The sequence below is a fragment of the Bos mutus genome, chromosome 18 (assembly GCF_027580195.1).
Source record: "Bos mutus isolate GX-2022 chromosome 18, NWIPB_WYAK_1.1, whole genome shotgun sequence".
NCBI lineage: Eukaryota > Metazoa > Chordata > Mammalia > Artiodactyla > Bovidae > Bos > Bos mutus.
In genome coordinates, this window is record NC_091634.1 from 38,610,136 (window position 1) to 38,627,456 (window position 17,321).

The 17,321-nt window shown below is 49.7% G+C and overlaps 2 protein-coding genes and 1 pseudogene across 3 annotated transcripts in view; 2 read left to right on the plus strand and 1 right to left on the minus strand.

The window, feature by feature from the left end:
- The first annotated feature begins 1,841 nt into the window (after positions 1 to 1,841).
- LOC102278728 (uncharacterized) lies at positions 1,842 to 3,941 on the plus strand. Its single transcript, XM_005899860.2, has 3 exons — positions 1,842 to 2,238; positions 2,936 to 3,001; positions 3,711 to 3,941. Exons 1-3 carry the CDS (start codon positions 1,857 to 1,859, stop codon positions 3,800 to 3,802), a joined length of 540 nt encoding a protein of 179 aa, XP_005899922.2. The 5' UTR covers positions 1,842 to 1,856; the 3' UTR covers positions 3,803 to 3,941.
- A 3,933-nt stretch (positions 3,942 to 7,874) lies between these two features.
- On the plus strand, positions 7,875 to 9,331 carry LOC102278449 (metallothionein-1C-like; annotated as a pseudogene).
- Positions 9,332 to 11,990: 2,659 nt separating this feature from the next.
- The window catches only part of LOC102269282 (liver carboxylesterase), a 32,501-nt gene continuing 27,170 nt past the window's right edge, over positions 11,991 to 17,321 (minus strand). For both annotated transcript variants that reach the window (XM_070388410.1, XM_070388411.1), the window contains exons 12-14: positions 13,617 to 13,748; positions 12,625 to 12,697; positions 11,991 to 12,349 (exon numbers count right to left, since the gene is read on the minus strand). In XM_070388410.1, the coding sequence (XP_070244511.1) occupies positions 12,166 to 12,349; positions 12,625 to 12,697; positions 13,617 to 13,748 (389 nt within the window). In that variant the 3' untranslated portion in view covers positions 11,991 to 12,165. The remainder of the gene's footprint in view (positions 12,350 to 12,624; positions 12,698 to 13,616; positions 13,749 to 17,321) is intronic.

The window sequence follows — 17,321 nt, forward strand, 5'->3', positions numbered from 1 at the left end:
AGTGGGGATGCCCTCCAATGACACTGAAAGGATAAGATGCTACACAGTGTCAGGACAGACTCGGAAGACTTTCCCACCCTTCATGTCATTTGATCTGCACAGGAACCAGTGCCAGAATAAATGTGCAGGGGCTGGGGTCATTGTGCCATCTTCCAGAGAGGTTAAGCAACCTGCCCAGGACACACAGTCAGAAGTCAGAAGACTGAACCTGTGCTACAGCTGTCTCACCTCCTGGCCACACACTGCTGGAGATGCCCCTGGAGGCTGAATCCTGCCTCTCCCTATTCAGAGCTGCAAGGGTCCCCAGAGATGGTCCAGTCATGGTCCTGGCTGGAGAGATGGGAGACTGAGGGCCAGAGAGGTCACAGAGCTATGCAGAAGGTTCTGACTGCCAGCTCAGTGCTTTCCCACTGCTCCTTCCATGCCAGGTGTTCCATGTCCTCACCCGTTGTGAGATGTCATGGTGCCCAGTAGGGGGTGAGGGCAAGGGGGCTGCAATCAGCCTGCATGAGTGCCAGTCCCATCTGTGTCACAGCCACATGACACAACCTCTTTGTGCTTCAGTCTCATCTGCTTTAAAAGGCAAAAGAATAGTATCTTGCTCTTAGGATTAAAGAATTGAATATTTGCAAAGAAATTGGAATGAAACCTGGCACACAGTCAGTAATATAGTAATATTAGCTATTATTATTATCAGTCGAAGCATAGGATATATTTCTCTATACCCAGACCAATAAGCTGGAGCTGGTGTGCTAGCTGAGTGTTCTCTCTTGTTCTCATCAAACATGGGAGCAGATGACTAGTTCCCCTAAGAGGGTTATGCCCCTCTCCCAACAAAAAGGGGCTGGCACTAGGGATATTAAGCCATCAGCAAGACAATCCGAGTTCTCCTAACAAAATACTGAAGGATTCTGCCATTACTGCTGTCACCTGAACCAAGATTTTACTCAATGTTTTATATACATATAAATTTATTTACATGAAAAGCAAACTCTTTAAGGCTATGAATATGAAGCTCAATTTACCTCTAGACATTGATGGTACCACTAAGACATATATGCATTCCTTTCCTGCCACTTTGGCACCCATGCTTGAGCTAAGGCAGTAGAGAAGTGCTGAACACATGCCTCTGGGCCTCAGGGAAGCTTCATCGCTGACTCCTTAAGAAGAGACAGGAATAGCATTTGGGGCACCACATCCCAGCACTGTGACCTTGGGTTAGTAGCGTCCTTGTACTGGATGTACTTTTTGCCTTGGGGAAACAGCCTCCCAAGTAGTGTTTCCCTTGAGCTGTTAGAATTCAAAGAGGAAAACTGATGAAACAAGGCTTGGCACAGACTCCCTGGTATGTAACTGTCAGGACTATTCAAAGGGAAATGCCCACTGTTTTACTTCGTTATTGAATGCCAGGTCTGCTTATCACTTACAAGGATGCTTTCCCTAGAGGGCATCGTATAACTAGGGAACCTCCATCCTGGAGCCGGGTGGACTGGCTAGGCAGTGGATTCCCTGGCCCATTCATGTATTCAGTCGTGGAGAATGTAAGGAAGGCTGGGCGACAGAAGGCTGAGTTCCCTGCTGGGCTGTTACAGGAGAAACTTTAGAGAAACTGTGTTCAAAGTCCACGGTGGGGGCTGTGGGAAGACATATTAGGGAAGCGGGGTTCGGGGGATTGGTGGTGAAGCTCACATCCATCACGGATCTCTGCACACAACACAGGGGCTCCAGCCGAGCCTGGGATGTGAGCACGAGGCTCGGGTTGCGCATGGGCTCTGGGAAAGGGTGAAAGCAAAGACAGGAGTTGCGGGGGCAGGGAAGACTGCGAGGGCTCAGGGGCTGGGTTCCCGTAAACACCGATGTCTGTCCACATCGTGGAAAGCTGGGAAGGGACGGGCAGGAAGCCTGGAGCGCTACTTGTCGCTCGGGACAAAGTTCCTCCGTGTTGGGGGCAAGTAGGGGGAGGGAGGCGTTTCGGTGCACACGGAGCCCAGCCGCATTCCCGGAATCTTGCGCTCGGCCGCGCGTGGTGCTCACCGCCCGGCCCGGGCGCAGCGGGCGGCGCGGGTGCAGGCAGGGGCAGACCCTCTGCGCCCGGCCCGCTTCCTGTGGGTATAATAGCGCTCGGCTCCTGGGCTCCAGCACGCCTCCCATCCGACCAGTGGATCTGCTTTGCCACTTGTTCTGGACCTCGGACCTCGCTTTTCCTCCAAATGGACCCGAACTGCTCCTGCCCCACTGGTAAGGGTTCCCTGGCGCTGAGCCCTAGGACGCGCGCTTCCAGGCGTAGGACAGAAGGTCCCGGCAGCTAGAGAAGGGAGGATGCTCAAGGGGACTCCTGTCATTGGACCACTGGTTTTTCCTAGTCTGGATTATGAGAGCGTTTATCTCCCTTTGCCCCCGCCACCCCGCCTTTGTTTTTAGTTTGTCCTCTTGCACGGTGTGCTGGATTTTAGTTCCCCGACCAGGGATGGAACCCGTGCCTCCCTGCAATGGCAGCGGGGAGTCTTAACCACCAGGGAAATCCTTGCTTCTTATTGAACTGAATGTACTGTGAGGTTCCAGCTCATCCTTGTCCTCACCCACCTGGTCAGGGGACAGCTCGACCGGGACCCAGTGCTGTGGGGAGGTCTTGGAGCTGCCGGGCCTTGATGGGAGGTGGGGACATGGTGCCTCTTGGGCTCCAGGACATAGACCTGGCCCTCACCCCCAGTCACCCTGGGCTGGGTCTAGAGCCTGGGCCTTCCCTGGGGAGTAAATCAGGAGGGGACCTACTTTCCTGGGACCAGAAGTGAGGAGCTGGGGCTTCTCTATCCGCCTGAGTGGACTGGGAGCTCCAGCGCTGGTCCTGACCCAGGAAGATGGGGAGGGGCTCTGCTGAGGGCTGCAGTGGCTCCTCCTCCCCTCTGCTCACCGCTGGCCTTTTCCTTCCTGGCAGGCGGCTCCTGCAGCTGTGCTGGCTCCTGCACCTGCAAGGCCTGCAGATGTCCCTCCTGCAAGAAGAGTGAGTGTGGGCCCTCCTCTGGAACTTGGGGTCTGGGCTGAGGAGGGACCCAGAGCTCAGCAGGCAGGAGCAGGACACTGACCGCACTTCCCTACATGTCCTGTGCCCGCCCCCTACCCCCAGCACTGAAACAGATTGAGACCCATACAAGCCATAAAGATTGTTCAGTCCCAACCTCTCATTCTCGAAAGGTAAACTGGTAAACTGAGCCCATAGAAGTCACATAATAATGTCAACAATGGATGGGACTAGAATCCAGGTCTCCTTTCTCTGATGCCACTTTGTGAACCCTCCAGAGTCCTGAGTACTTCGTACTGAACTTGGTGACCATGTGTAGCTTCTCTGAACCACGTCCTTTGCTGCAGATGCAGCCCAGGGCACACCTGGTCTTCCCGGGACCAGCTCTGTAACTAGTCTGCCTCCTCTCTGGCCCTAAAGACTCTCTCACTTCATTCGATGCTTCTGGGGGTGGCCTTCCCTTGGTCCCGAGGCCCTGTCACTGTCTCTCCAAGGCCCTCTGACTATTCTGTACTCACATGGGGCCGGCAGCCTTTTCCTTTTGTCACAAAGCAAATTTCTTAAGGCAGCTCTCTATCCTGAAGTCAGAGTCCTCTAGGCCTGGAGGAAGAGCCTGTGGCAGGTCTGCTGTTGGGAAAAGTGTTTTCATGTAATATTATCTCTGACTTTCACTCTCTCCTTTCTTCTCCAGGCTGCTGCTCCTGCTGCCCTGTGGGCTGTGCCAAGTGTGCCCAGGGCTGTGTCTGCAAAGGGGCCTCGGACAAGTGCAGCTGCTGCGCCTGATGTTGGGGAGAACCTGCCCTAGTTGTCAATAGAGCAACCATGACAAATTTATATATATTATTTTTTCATACAATCTGACCTGGTGCTACATTACCTTCTTCTATGAGACATGTGATTTCTAGTAAAGTTGTTGACTATATTCTGGCTCTGTCTTCCTTTGTTTGTCTTGGACAAAGAGACTTCATGCCTACGAGGACTGGGGTTGGGGGTGGGGAATGGACCAGAAGTGCAGAGATCTGGGCTCTGGACCAAATATTAGCCCCTAACACACTGAGGGTCTTAGCAGGTCAGGCTACCTCTCAGAGCTTCGGTTTCTCAGTTCAAAATGAAAATGTTGTCCACATGACACAACGATATCAGGCAGGTATTGATGGCTCAGAAACTTCTGTTTTTATTAAATTCTGTGGGGATTTGTGACAACCTCAGTCCTCGGTGATGTGAATCTTCAAAAGTACTCACAGGGGACGCTATTTAACACTCCTCTTGTTTGATTTCCATGTTTTAGCTTGCTTCTAAAACACTAAAATGACCTGTTTTTATTTTCTACCACACTTTTATTTTGAAAAATAAAAAATGAATTACTAAAAAATTGTTAAAATCTACAGTATGTAAAACCTACTTTAGGATTCAACACATAATAAGCAACATTAATATATGAAGATGATAACTTTTAAAAGTGTGTGATTTTTATATGTTCATTGAAGACGTTCATGAGCCCTAGAAACACTTTACAAATGCCCCACTGTGTGAGCAAACACACCTGAGATGCTGGGCTTGGCATCCCCAGAGGGAACATCAGTCTTGGCTTGGCCAGTTAAAGTGACAAGACACCTGTTTTTCCTGAGAGCTCCCTGTGCTGACCTGGCTCTGAATCTTTGAAAATTCCTCCCTAAGTCAGGCTGAAGTCCACCCTTCCTTGAAATTTAGCCCTTTGCTACTGGAAACCCACAAAGTAATGTAAATTTAGAGGGAATTTCCCATCTTTTCCCCAGCAAAAGCCAGTGTACCTGATATTCGGTCCCAGATAGAGGACTTCTATGTCTTCCTTGGCATGTGATGGCTATTCTGCAGTTTGAAGGGCCTCGTGGTGTTTATCAGGGAGCTAAGTCGCTTCAGTCCTGTCCGACTCTGCCATCCGATGGACTAGCCTGCCAGGCTCCCAAGTGCTGAGTGAATGGTAATCCATTCCAGGTGTCCCACCCCCTGGCGGTCGTTGGAGGGAATTACTATTTGATGTTCAAGAGAAAGGGGAGTTTTGTGATTCAGAACTCAGGATGTAGATTGCCTACATGTGTCCAGTGTGAAGAGCCAGCCCGTGCTGAGTGCATGGGTATGGGGCCGGGGGGGGGGGGGTGTCAGGCATCCTTGCTAACAGTCACTTTGCCACTTCCTGACAGAGGCAAGTTATTGATACTCTGGGATTACATTTCCTCCTTCCTATAAAAAAGATTAAAGGACTCCCCTGGTGGTTCAGGGGTAAAGAATCCACCTGCCAATCCAGAAGACACAGGTTGGATCATTGATCCGGGAGATCCCACATGCCACGGAGCATCTAAGCCTCCTGACCAGTTGTGTGGCACAACTGATGAGCCTGCGCGATAGAGCCTGTGGTCCCCAACGAGGAGCCACTGCAACGAGAAGTCCACGAACTGCAACTAGAGAGAGCCTGAGCACAGCAAGAAGACCCAGCACAGCCAAATAGAAATGAATAATTAATTTAAAAGATGCTATTTCAATGTGGGGGGATAAATGAGACAGTGGCTTGGTTCCAAGCACAGGCTTCGTGAATGGTGTCCATTATGATATTTATATCCACACTGACATTAATCCAGCTCCCAATAGGCACCTGGGGAAAGGCTCATTGGTTTGCAACCATGCTCAGGATGAGGCCACAGATGGATAGGAACCTTGCTTATCCAGTGCCCCTAGGGCCTGTGCATGTCCTTCAGTAAGCCCCACAGAATAAGTCACTGTCCCACCATTTGAGCAAACTCAGGGGACCTGCAAGGTCTGGAGTGACTGCTAGTTACAAAGAGGTAAAAGAACTTGCCTAAAGTCACACAGTCCACAGTCAGAAGATTGAACCTAAACTACTGTCTCACCTCCTGGCCTTGCCATGCTGTGTTGATGATGATGCCACCGGATGCTGACCCTGCCTCTCCTTATTCAGAGCTGCGAGGGTGCTCAGAGACAGTCCAGTTGTGCTCCTGGCTGGAGAGATGGGAGGATGAAGCCAGAGAGCTCACCGAGCATGCAGAGGGTTCTGACAGCCACCTCAGTGCTTCCCCCCAGGTGTTCATGTCCTCACCTATCCGGGGAGGGCATGGCGCCTGGTGCGGGGTGAGGAGAGGAGGCTGCGGTCAGCCTGCAAGAGTGTCAGTCCAACCCGTGTCACTTAGTGTCATGTAACCGCTCTGGGCCTCAGTCTCCTCTGCTTTAAAGCGCAAAATAATAGTGTCTGGCTCTCAGGATGAAAGAATGTAATACATGGGCAGACTGTCAAAGTAGGTTTGGCACTTAGTGAGTACCTATAATATCACCTAGTTATTTATTATGATTATTAGCATAAGAACCATTTTCCTTCTTCCAGAGAATCAAGCAAGGACAAGAGGCTTAGCTCTGGGTTCTGTGTCGTCCTCATCAACCCTGTGAGCATGTGACTAGTTCCTCTGAGAGTGTTGCCCTCCATTCAGGAAAAGAGGCATTGACCCTGGAGATAGAAGGCCATGAACAAGACAGTGTGGGTCCTCCTAACAGATACTGAAGATCCTGCCCTTTCTGCTGTCACCTGCCTCAGGAATTCCTTACCATTTTCTTTTCAATGATTCATATTTTCTTGGGTATACCATATGAAAAATAGTTATATGAAAATTTCATTATATGAAAAATGACCACTACTGGAAAGGAGAGTAAGGCCATAGCCAGAATATCATATGTACATTCCTTTCCTTTCTCATGTATCACTCCCAGGATTGAGCCTTACACAGTGAGAAGTGCTGAACACAGTTCTGGCTCAAAGGGAGGCTTTCTCACTGACTTTCTCTTTCAATTGGGAAGTGACAAAAAAACCAGAAGGGAATAACTCCCCAGCACTGTGAGCCTGCCTGAGGAGCCTCCTTGTAGTGTGTGCGGTTTTGCCTTTGAGAAAGGCATTCGTAACTAGTATTTCCCTTTGGGGTTACTGTGAGAATTCAAAGAGCAAAAGTAATTAACAAGGCTTGGCACACCAAGGTGTGTAATTACCAGGAAATTGTCAGCAATACTAACAGGGTAATACCCACTGGTCTTTCCTACTGAATGCCAGGTCTGCCTATCTCTGAGATGGGGCAGGGGTGCAGGGGACATCCTATGATTAGGGAACCTCCATCCTGGAGTGCAGAGGCCCCATTACAGTTGAGGGAAGCCGCTGGAAAACTGAGGCAAAGGGGCGCCTGGAGAAACGCGCCATTGTCTCTTCAGGAAAAGAAAATGGAAGTGAGGACCAGAGGCCTAAGGAAATGTGGGTCGCGGGGCTGTTACAGGAGACGTTACAGGAAAACTGCAGCGAAAAGACCGTGGTGGGGACCGAGGCAGACCATGCCTGGGGACCTCGCGGAAGGGGAAATGGTGGCGAGGGTCACCTTCACCTTGGGTCTGGGGCACCACTCCCCGGCCTCAGCCAAGCGGGACACCAGCGAGCAGGAGGCGGGGGGTGGTTCACTGGCTCCAGGCAAGGGCGACCAGGAAGCCGGCGGCGCGGGGTCTGTGGTGGGGAAGCCGTGAGGACACAGGAGCCCTGTTCCTAGACGCCCGGGAACAGGTGGCTGCTCACGTGGCGAACACGGGGACGGGCGGCCGGGGAGGCTGGGACAGCGCTTACCGCTGGGCACAGGGGCCCTGGGCTCAGCCGGCACCCAAGTGGAGCCGCGCGCTCGGCCCGGGGGCTGCGGGCGGGGCGGGCGCAGGGGGCGGGGCCTCTGCGGCGGCCCCTCCCCTCCGAACGCGGGACTGGCTCTGGGCTCCAAGGCCTCCCACAGGACCAGTGGGTCTGCTTCACCACTGCTTTGGACCTTGGACCTCGCCTTTCCTCTTGATGGACCCCAAGTGCTCCTGCCCCACTGGTGAGGGACCCCTGGAATTGAGCCCTACTGATGCCTGCTTCCCAGTAACTGGACGGAGGGTCCCTAAGGTTGCAGAAGGGAGTGTGTGGAGTTTGATCACAGGGGGACCCCTGTCACTTACTGGTCTAGGAATGTCTTCCCAGCCAGGTTCCTGAGAGTATTTCAGGCGCCCTTGGCCTCTATTCTAAATCTGAGAGCACCGAGGCACCACACTGTCCTTCTTCCCCTCACCCAGCGGTTCAGGGGACAGCAAGACCAGGACCCAGTTCTACCTGAAAGGCTTGGAGCTACCAAGCTTTGATGGCTGGAGGGGACATGGTGCCTCTTGGGGTTTAGGACATAGACTTGGCCCCAAGCCCCGGTCAACCTGGGTTGGGTCTGGTGCCTGGGATTTTCCCTGGGAAGGGGATCTTCTTTCCTGGGACCTGAATAGGGGAGCTGGGGCTTCTCTATCTGCCTGAGTGGAGAGGAGCTCTCCCAGAGCTGGTCCTGACCCAGGTGGTGGGGGAGGGCCCTGCTGATGGCTGTGGTGGCTCCTCCTCCCCCCTGCTCACTGCTGGCCTTTCCCGTCCTGTCTGGTGCCTCCTGCAGCTGCACTGGCTCCTGCTCCTGCAAGGCCTGCAGATGACCCTCCTGCAAGAAAAGAGTGCAGGGCCTCCTCTGGAAACTTCGGGGCTGAGCTGAGTCCTAGGAGGGACCCAGAGCTCAGCAGGCAGGAGCAGGACACTGACCACACTTCCTGGCACCCGCCTCACCGGGAACTGATTCTGAATCACCTGGAATCACCTCAGACATGACTGAACATCAAGCTCTCACTAGGGAACCGGGAAATGGAGGCCCGGATGGTCCCAACCAAACAGACTCAGACTCATCACTAGATCTAGTTCTCCTTCCTCCTGATTCAGGTTTCTGAATCCTCTCATGGACTGAAGCACCTTAGGGACATGAGCTAGTGACCATGTGTGGCTTCTCTGATCTGGTTCTGCCCTTTCCTGTAAGCAGCTCAGACCATCCCTATTCCCACTGGGAGGTGCTCTGTGAAGGTCACGGCCTCCACCTTGACCTGGAGGACATTCTTTCTTAAGTGATGGCTCTGGGAGCTGGCTTTCTCTTGTCCCCAGAGGCCCTGGTCACTGTCTCTCTTAGGCCCTGTGCCCTGTCCCGGGCAAACATGGGGCAGGAAAGCTTAACCTGGTAACCGACAGCAATGATGTCAGGACAGCGGACTCCATGAAACTCATGGTCTGGGCGTCAGGGCTGCTTGTGTCAGGCCTGCTGGTGGGAAGGGTGTTGCTGGGTAACGTGTGCTCTGACGTTACCTTGCCGTTGCCTCCCCAGGCTGCTGCTCCTGCAGACCCGTGGGCTGTGCCAAGTATGCCAGGGCTATGTCTGCAAAGGGGCCTCTGAGAAGTGCAGCTGCTGTGCCTGACGTAGGGGAGACCCTGCCCCACGTGTCCACAGAGCAACCAGGGCAAATCTGCAGTTTATTCTTTTTCATACAACCTGACTCGATGCCACATTCCTGTTTCTATGAAATTCCTGAGTGGAAATAAAAGTTGTTGACTTTATTCTGGCCCTGTTTTCCTTTGTTTGTCTTGGACACAGAAATTTCATGACCATGAGGACTGGGGTGACGAACTCGAGTGGAAGCCCAGAGACCTGGGTTCTGGACCAGATAGTAGCCCCCTCACACCTCTATTCATTGTGGTCACCTCTCATATCTTCAGCTTCTCGGCTCAAAATGAAAGCATCGTCCAGATGATTAGGACATCAGACAATGGCAGGATTCACTCTATTGGTGTTAAGAGTATGGTTTGCAGAGAAAGTTTTCAATTCCTCATTTTCCTTTTCTGGGAATCCCTGCAAACTCAGTTTTGGTGAGAGCCTGGAAAACTACTTGGAGGGGATGAAATCCAACACACCTCTTGCTTGACATCTACACAGGGCTGGCTTCTAAAACACCACGGGGAAAAAAATCTATTTTTTTTTTTACACCTCAATTTCAAACTTTAGTCAATAAAAGGATTTCTAAAACTTTTTTTGAAACAAAATATATCAAACCCATTTTTCCTTCAACAGATATATTCACCTAAATATGTGAAGAACAAATTACTAGCATTAGAAATGTTTATAAGCTGCACGTATATTCACTGAAGGTGTGCACCTGTTCCGGATACACGTCACCAATGCCCCATTGTGTGGACCACGCATGCCTGGAGGGGCTCTCCTCCCCTCCTCCTCACAGGAAACAGCAGTTTTGGCTTTCCCAGTGCTACTGACAGGACCCCTGACAGGACCTTGCAGTGGCCGGACTCTGAATCTTTGCAAATTCCTCCCTAGGTCAGGCTGAAAGCTGCCCTTCCCTCAAACCTAGTGGAAATCCACATACTGACTTGAATTTGAAGGGAATTTGATAGCCATTGTCAAGGAAGGGTGAGTGTACCTGAGACTTGGTTACAAAGGAAGGATTTCATGTTTTCCTCTGTTTGCTGTTGTTTATTCAGTGGTAGGAGAGCCTGGAGGAGAAGGCGATGGCACCCCACTCCAGTACTCTTGTCTGGAAAATCCCATGGACAGAGGAGCCTGGTGGGCTGCAGTCCGTGGGGTCTGGAAGAGTCGGACACGACTGAGCAACTTCACTTTCACTTTTCACTTTCATGCATTGGATAAGGAAACGGCCACCCACTCCAGTGTTCTTGCCTGGAGAATCCCAGGGATGGGGGAGCCTGCTGGGCTGCCGTCTCTGGGGTTGCACAGAGTCAGACACGACTGAAGCGACTTAGCAGCAGCAGCAGTAGCAGCAGCGGGAGAGCCTGGTGGTGGTTACTAAGGAGCAGGGTGTGCTAAGTGAATGTAATCCATTCCAGGTGTTCTGCCTCCTGGTGTTTGCTGGAGGGAATTGCTACTTGATGTTCAACCCAAGAGAAAGGGATTCTGCTGTGGCTGAGTGGTAAAGAACCTGCCTGTCAATGCAGGAGACATGTGTTGGATCCCTGGGTTGGGAAGCTCCTCTGGAGAATGAAATGGCACCCCACTCCAGTAGTCTGGCCTGGAGAATCCCATGGACAGAGAAGCCTAACCGTTTATAGTCCATGGTTGAGAAGAGCCGGACATGACCTAGTCACATAAGAATAACAAGTACTACCTGTTACCAGCATTTCTCATGGGTCCCTTTTTGGGGTTCAGGGAGAAGGGCCTGCAATGAGTGTAAACTCCCCTATGGGTCCATGCTCCTAAGGACTGTATACTCCCATACTTGCCAACCATCGGCCTTTAGCAGTTGATTCACATTTTCGACTCATTCTACTCACACGTGCAGTGACTCCATCTTCCACCTGTTGGCAGATGGTCAGCCAGTTTTCGCATCCCATCTCTCCTCCACGGAGCCCATTTCCCTGACACTTCAGGGTAATGGTTTTCCTTGTAGCCTCTCTGAAACAGTCAGAAAAGGTCAGGACTTTAAGGATAATATAATTTTTGTGGGTTAAGGTGGGAGTGGCATTTCTTAGAGATTTCTACAGCCCAGGAGAAGCCAGAAATCACTCCAGGAAATCTGAAAGAGACAGTTTTCAGGTGATACTCCTGGGACTCACTTCAGTGTGGTCACTGCTTGGATCTGATGTGGTTCAGGCCGCAGAGAGGGTTCATATGAGTTGTTGGAAGAGATGGCCCCAGGGAGGGGCCTGGAAGGATAACACGTAAGTTGAAGAAAGCACTGTAGACCTGTGAGAGGGCCAGTAAGGTCCAGGCAGCCATGCCACATGTCTCCATGCCCCGTCCCCCTCTTTCCCACTCCAGGACATCCTCAGTCTGTGTCGCCTCCATCTCTACAGGCACCTCTGCATGGAGGAGGGGGACACAGCACTCTGGTCCCCCACATCCTCTCATTGGAGTTGTGGATGGCCCTGAGACATGGAGCGATGCAGCAGCCCCCTCAGCACCTCCCAGGGCCCAGCCCGCTCCACTCTGCAAGTCCAGAGATCAAGCCAGAATGGCCAGAGCACCTTCCTGCCGATGGTGCCCACTGCCTTCATCCTTCTCTCACTGAGGAGGATGACTTTATTCCAGCGCAAGACAAAGACATTGACTTGGTCTCCAAAAGAACGTTTATTTCCAAATTGAGGCCACAGAAACAGAAACTCCCCCTCCTTGACCTCTGCCGCTCCCATCAGATAATTCTTCAGACTCCACAATAAGACGCCTCTTTGGCACATAAACACTTCTAGAGAAACCTCCATCTGGGGACCCAGTCGAGCCTCCCGTTCACAGCTCAACATGTTTTAAGTGTGGTGCCTTCTTTGCCACCTCCCTGGAGAGAAGCTCATTCCAGAAAGCTACTTCCTTGTCTTTCAGCTTCTCAGCGGCCCGAGTGTTGACACCAATCTGAAGGTACCCTTCTTTATGATCATATACCGGCCAATGGGGAAGCCCCTCCCCATTGGGGTTCCTGAAACAAATCAATAGAAATTCACCAAAGCAACAGTGTGGTCCCAACAACCCTCTGAGATGGTCAGGGACCTCGTGGCTTCATTTCTGCCAAAGGCTCATATTCCGCCAGAGACAGGAGGCTGACCATGTTTTGGGCAGCCAGTCCACCACAGGGAGCTCTCATGTCAGAGGTCACATGGCCGGGCTTTTGACCATCACATGTTGGAAGCTCCCCTACCCAACAGACACACCCTGTTCCTTCCCAACCCCGCTCCATGTCTGCCAGAAGCTCACCCATTTCGAGCAAAGTTGGCCCAGAATTTCATCATCATCTTGCTGAGATTGATCTCCTCTTCTGAGGCACCATCTGTGAGGAGGAGACAAAGCCATTGCTACTCAAAGTATGATTTGTGGGCAATAGCAGCCCTTGAGAACTTGCTAGAAATTCAGAAAAGGGGCCCTTACTCCAGACTTACTGAGTCAAAAACTGCATTTTAAGAAGATCTTGGGTTATTCAAGCACACTTTAAGCTTGACTGTCACCTACTGACACTGGACTCAGTGCAAACGGGTTCTGCTAGACTAACCCCATCTCCCAGGATGCTCTCCTTTGGGTCTTTTCTCAGCTTCCTTGATCCACACACCTTTTTACAGAATCTGAAAAATAACCAAGCTGCAAGATCCCCAAATAGTCATCCATCAAGAAGTGTGCAGAGGCACAGCCCTGGGGTGTGTCACACACAAGTTGTCTATAACTGCTGATGGTGAAGACATTAAAGACTTAAGGACACTTGTGAGTGGTATTCCTTAAAATATTATAATTTAAATTATATTTATTTTTAAAAGATATGAGCTTTAGATGGATGGTTGGATATACAGGCACACACACTTAGTCCTTGTTCAAGGTTAACAGCAGTTCTAACCTTACTCTCACTCACATTCTCATATGCTCTTATGAGTGTGGAGTGAGTGGTGGCCTTCTAGCCCTGAGCACGGCCCTGTGGGTGACCCTGCATTTAAGAAGATCTTGGGTTATTCAAGCACACTTTAAGCTTGACTTGCTGATGCCCAGGTTTGGATTCTTAGAGCGATCATGGGTGAAGGCCCAAGGATACTCATTCTCCATCACATGCATTAGAGCCAAAAAAAGGTTGGGAGTCTTTGTCCTTCAACGCTGTTTTGGTGAAAGTAAGACCTGGAGAGAAGGAGGAACTGTCCAAGGTCACCAAATCAAAACTTGAACCCCGATCTTCTAACTCCAAGCTATAGTCATCAAAGGGCCATCACCTTTCAGAAAGGGAGCCCCGAAGACAGAGAAGAGCTCATCCCCATGGTCCCCCATCACCGTCTTTGGTTTCAGCTCTGCTGAGAAGCTTGGGTGATAACGAAACTCATACATGTAGGTTGGGGCTCCAGCATCTGTAAGACATGGATTCATACACAGTTCATTTCAGCGGACGCACACCTGCATGGTATCGAGGTCCCAAGAGGGCGTGAGCAGTCAGGAAATTGGTGGCACACCTGGTCCTGAGTGAACAACAACAATATTATTAGCAGCTGCCCACGTTGAGAACCAACTGTGTGCCAGACGCTCTGTGTCCCTGCAGGAAGCCCCTGGTTATTAGCACAGTAGAGAAAGAGGTTGGGAAAAATTCTATGACTTAAGGGTGTATTAGTGGTGGAGGTAGAACTAGATGGAGCCAGGTGTTTACTGAATGAATGAAGGAATGTTGAAACTCTGAGGAAAATGATTCAAAATAACTATCATTATAGAGGCCTTGAGTCAATACATGTGAACGTCTCTGCCTACCCATGCACTGACACCCCAGAACGTCTAGATACATACAGTTTATGCACACAGAAATACACTACATTTCACGGATACGAGTGTGCTAAGGCGTTTCAGTCTTGTCTGAGTCTTTGCCACTCTATGGACTATAGCCCGCCAGGCTTCTCTGTCCATGGGATTCTCTAGGCAATAATACTGGAGTGGGTTGCCATGCCCTTCTCCAGGGGATCTTCCCAACCCAGGGATCACACCAGCATCTCTTATGTCTCTTGATTCTTTACCACTAGCGCCACCTGGGAAGCCCACATTTCTTTGAGAGCGGGTTTCTTTTCATTCCTGTGGAGAATACCTGCAGCACAACAGGTGCCTTCGATTCTGCCTACTTTTGAGCGTTTCCAGTGTTTTTTTCACCTACTAAGAGTGGAACAAATTCAAGGAAATTCAAGTTGCTAGCCTGAAAGTGCAGAGAAGGCAATGGCATCCCACTCCAGTACTCTTGCCTGGAAAATCCCATGGACGGAGGACCCTGGTGGGCTGCTGTCCGTGGGGTCGCTAAGAGTCGGATACGACTGAGCGACTTCACTTCCACTTTTCACTTTCATGCATTGGAGAAGGAAATGGCAACCAACTCCAGTGTTCTTGCTTGGAGAATCCCAGAGACGGGGGAGCCTGGTGGGCTGCCGTCTATGGGGTCGCACAGAGTCGGACACAACTGAAGCGACTTAGCAGCAGCAGCAGCAGCCTGAAAGTGCAGATATTGAAACACAAACCTATGCAGAAGAGGACAATTTACTCTCTGTGTCCCAGGAAACCTCAATCCCAGTATTTCCTTTTTATCCATCCTCTCACGTGTCCTGCTTCCTGCGTGGCTCAGGGAATGTGCAGCAGTGGCAGAAGGGAGAAGGGGCTGAGGAAGGGGACAGTCCCTCTCTCCTGGCCTCTCTCCTTGCCTCCCCTCTCCCCTCTCTTCAGCCTTTCTTGTAGCCCCAAGAAGATGTTACTTTTTCTGCTGATGCTTCAGCAGAGATGCCCATCTTGTTCCTTCAGGCCTAACTCGTGGGCCCCCCACCTGGGGAGCTCTGTGCTTTGCATTGATCGTTATGCCACAGCCAGTGACTGTAATGGGGAAGGGTCAGGCCCCAAGGCAGACTGGTGCGGAATATCATAACTTCTCCCTGCTTTTTGACACTATTACCTTTGGAAAATGCAGAAAAAGGGAAAATGAACAAAACGATCACTTATAATCGTACTGCTCAGAGAAACCTTCTAATATTTTAGCACATGTATAAAAAATAAGGGTGTTATTGGATATGTAGTTTTGTAATTACTGTAATAATTTCTTTATATTATTAAATATTTGTCCACTCTATGGTGTAACAATATACACCACCCTGACAGGAGGGTGTAGAATACTTTAGTTGCCTCCTTTTTCCACCCCATCATGTCACCCTTAGTTTAGCAAGAGGTGTTGTTTGGAACAAACAATCCTTCCATGGTTCCATAATCCACGTGCTAAACAGGTGCTTCAGGGTCAAGCAGAAATTGCTGTATCGACAGTGTTTACTCTTGCTTCTGCCACTCCGAAGTGTTAGAATCAGGGGACATCCCTGGTGTTCCAGTGGTTAATACTCTGCACTTCAGCTGCAGGGGGGGCAGGTTCAATCCCTGCTCAGGGAACCAGGCTCTAGTATGCTGCATAGTGTGGGCAAAAAAGAGAAAGAAACTCAGAACCCAGCCACACAAGAAAGACCTAGTGTGAGTGACAGAACTCAGTTATGATCATCTTCTTTCCCTTCCTCTTATTGTTTTTTTTTTTTTTTACCGTTTCACCTTAAACTATTGAGATTTATTAAAAAAAATTTTCCCAAAATCACAACATAATCTTCACAGAAACGTAGGACAGAGATTTCAATAATAACACTTAGGAGCTCCAAGAGAAGAAGGAGGTGGGAGAAAGCTAGGAATAAAAAATATGTAAACTAAAACAAAGTGATGTTCTCCTTTTTTCGGTGAGGAAGGACTTATGTAAAATTGGCAGCATTATCTTTACTCTTTTCATCTGACTATCCCAAGTGAGATAATTAAGAAATTTGCAGTCTCACACACTGGAAAGAAATTTCACAAAATGTATCAAGAACATTCAAATGCTCCAACAGCCCAGCTTAATAGTTTCACTTCTAAATCCAATGCCAAGAAAATGATTTGAGACTTGGCTAAAGAGATCTGCACGTGAGGCTGAGTGCGATGCTGTGTGGAGCCTCAACACGAGCAGCCTGGCTAAATACCCACTAGGACAGGGACACTAAAGGAAACTTAACCCTTCATGCCATGAAATAATTGAGATTTTTCAGAAAACAGTACTGACAGTGAGGAAATGACAACAATACAGTGTTTCATGAACAACATAATTAATTTTAAAATTATACATAAGATATGGAAAGATTAATCAAAGAAAATATGTCAAACCTTTATAACTGATACTTTCAGTGAAGGAATTATGAGTGATACATAGTTGCGTCTGCATATGTTCTCTTATTTTCAAAAAATTCTACAATGGTAAGATTAATTCATATTCAGAAAACGCTTTTTTCTTTTAGAGTAACACGTTTTTTTAATCAAAAAGAGATTGAGAGAAATACAACAATGAAAACATAACATTGATAAACTCCAAGAAGTGCTGGCAATAAGACCCTGAATTCAAGTTGTGAAATGTCATGTACATATATGACTGAGTCTGTCTGCTGTCCATCTGAAATGATCACAGGATGGGTAACTGGGTACACTTCAAAATAAAATCAAAAGTGTAAAAAACAGAATAAAAAAACAGTCATGAGAAGTCAGATAAAAGAAAACTCAAGCCTAGCATGGCTGGGAGTGGCACAGATGCAGACAGCGATACTAATATCAGACACACAGCAAGAAGCAAGACCAAGTACATGAAAGATCTGACTCCAGGCAGCCCCTGGATGGTCATCAGGACCTTAGGAAGGAGGAAGTGGTAGCTAGCACCTCCAAATCAGTGAATGTTTGGGGACAGAATATGTCAGCTGTAGCAATATTTTATTTGTTTATAAAGTCTCCAAGTTTAAAACCCTCCTAGCACAGTTATGCAGAGAGGTCTGGACCAAAGCACCATCTCCTGGCTTGCGGACTAGGTGAGTGAGGGCTCCAGGAAAGGAAGGGTCCTGTGAGGAACTCAAAAG

Bases quoted from the DNA above. Each gene is read 5' to 3' on its own strand.
- LOC102278728 (XM_005899860.2), top strand. From the start codon at position 1,857: ATGTCTGTCCACATCGTGGAAAGCTGGGAAGGGACGGGCAGGAAGCCT. The intron at 2,239-2,935 runs GTAAGGGTTCCC...CCTTCCTGGCAG, and splicing joins GAACTGCTCCTGCCCCACTG to GCGGCTCCTGCAGCTGTGCT. The intron at 3,002-3,710 runs GTGAGTGTGGGC...TTTCTTCTCCAG, and splicing joins ATGTCCCTCCTGCAAGAAGA to GCTGCTGCTCCTGCTGCCCT.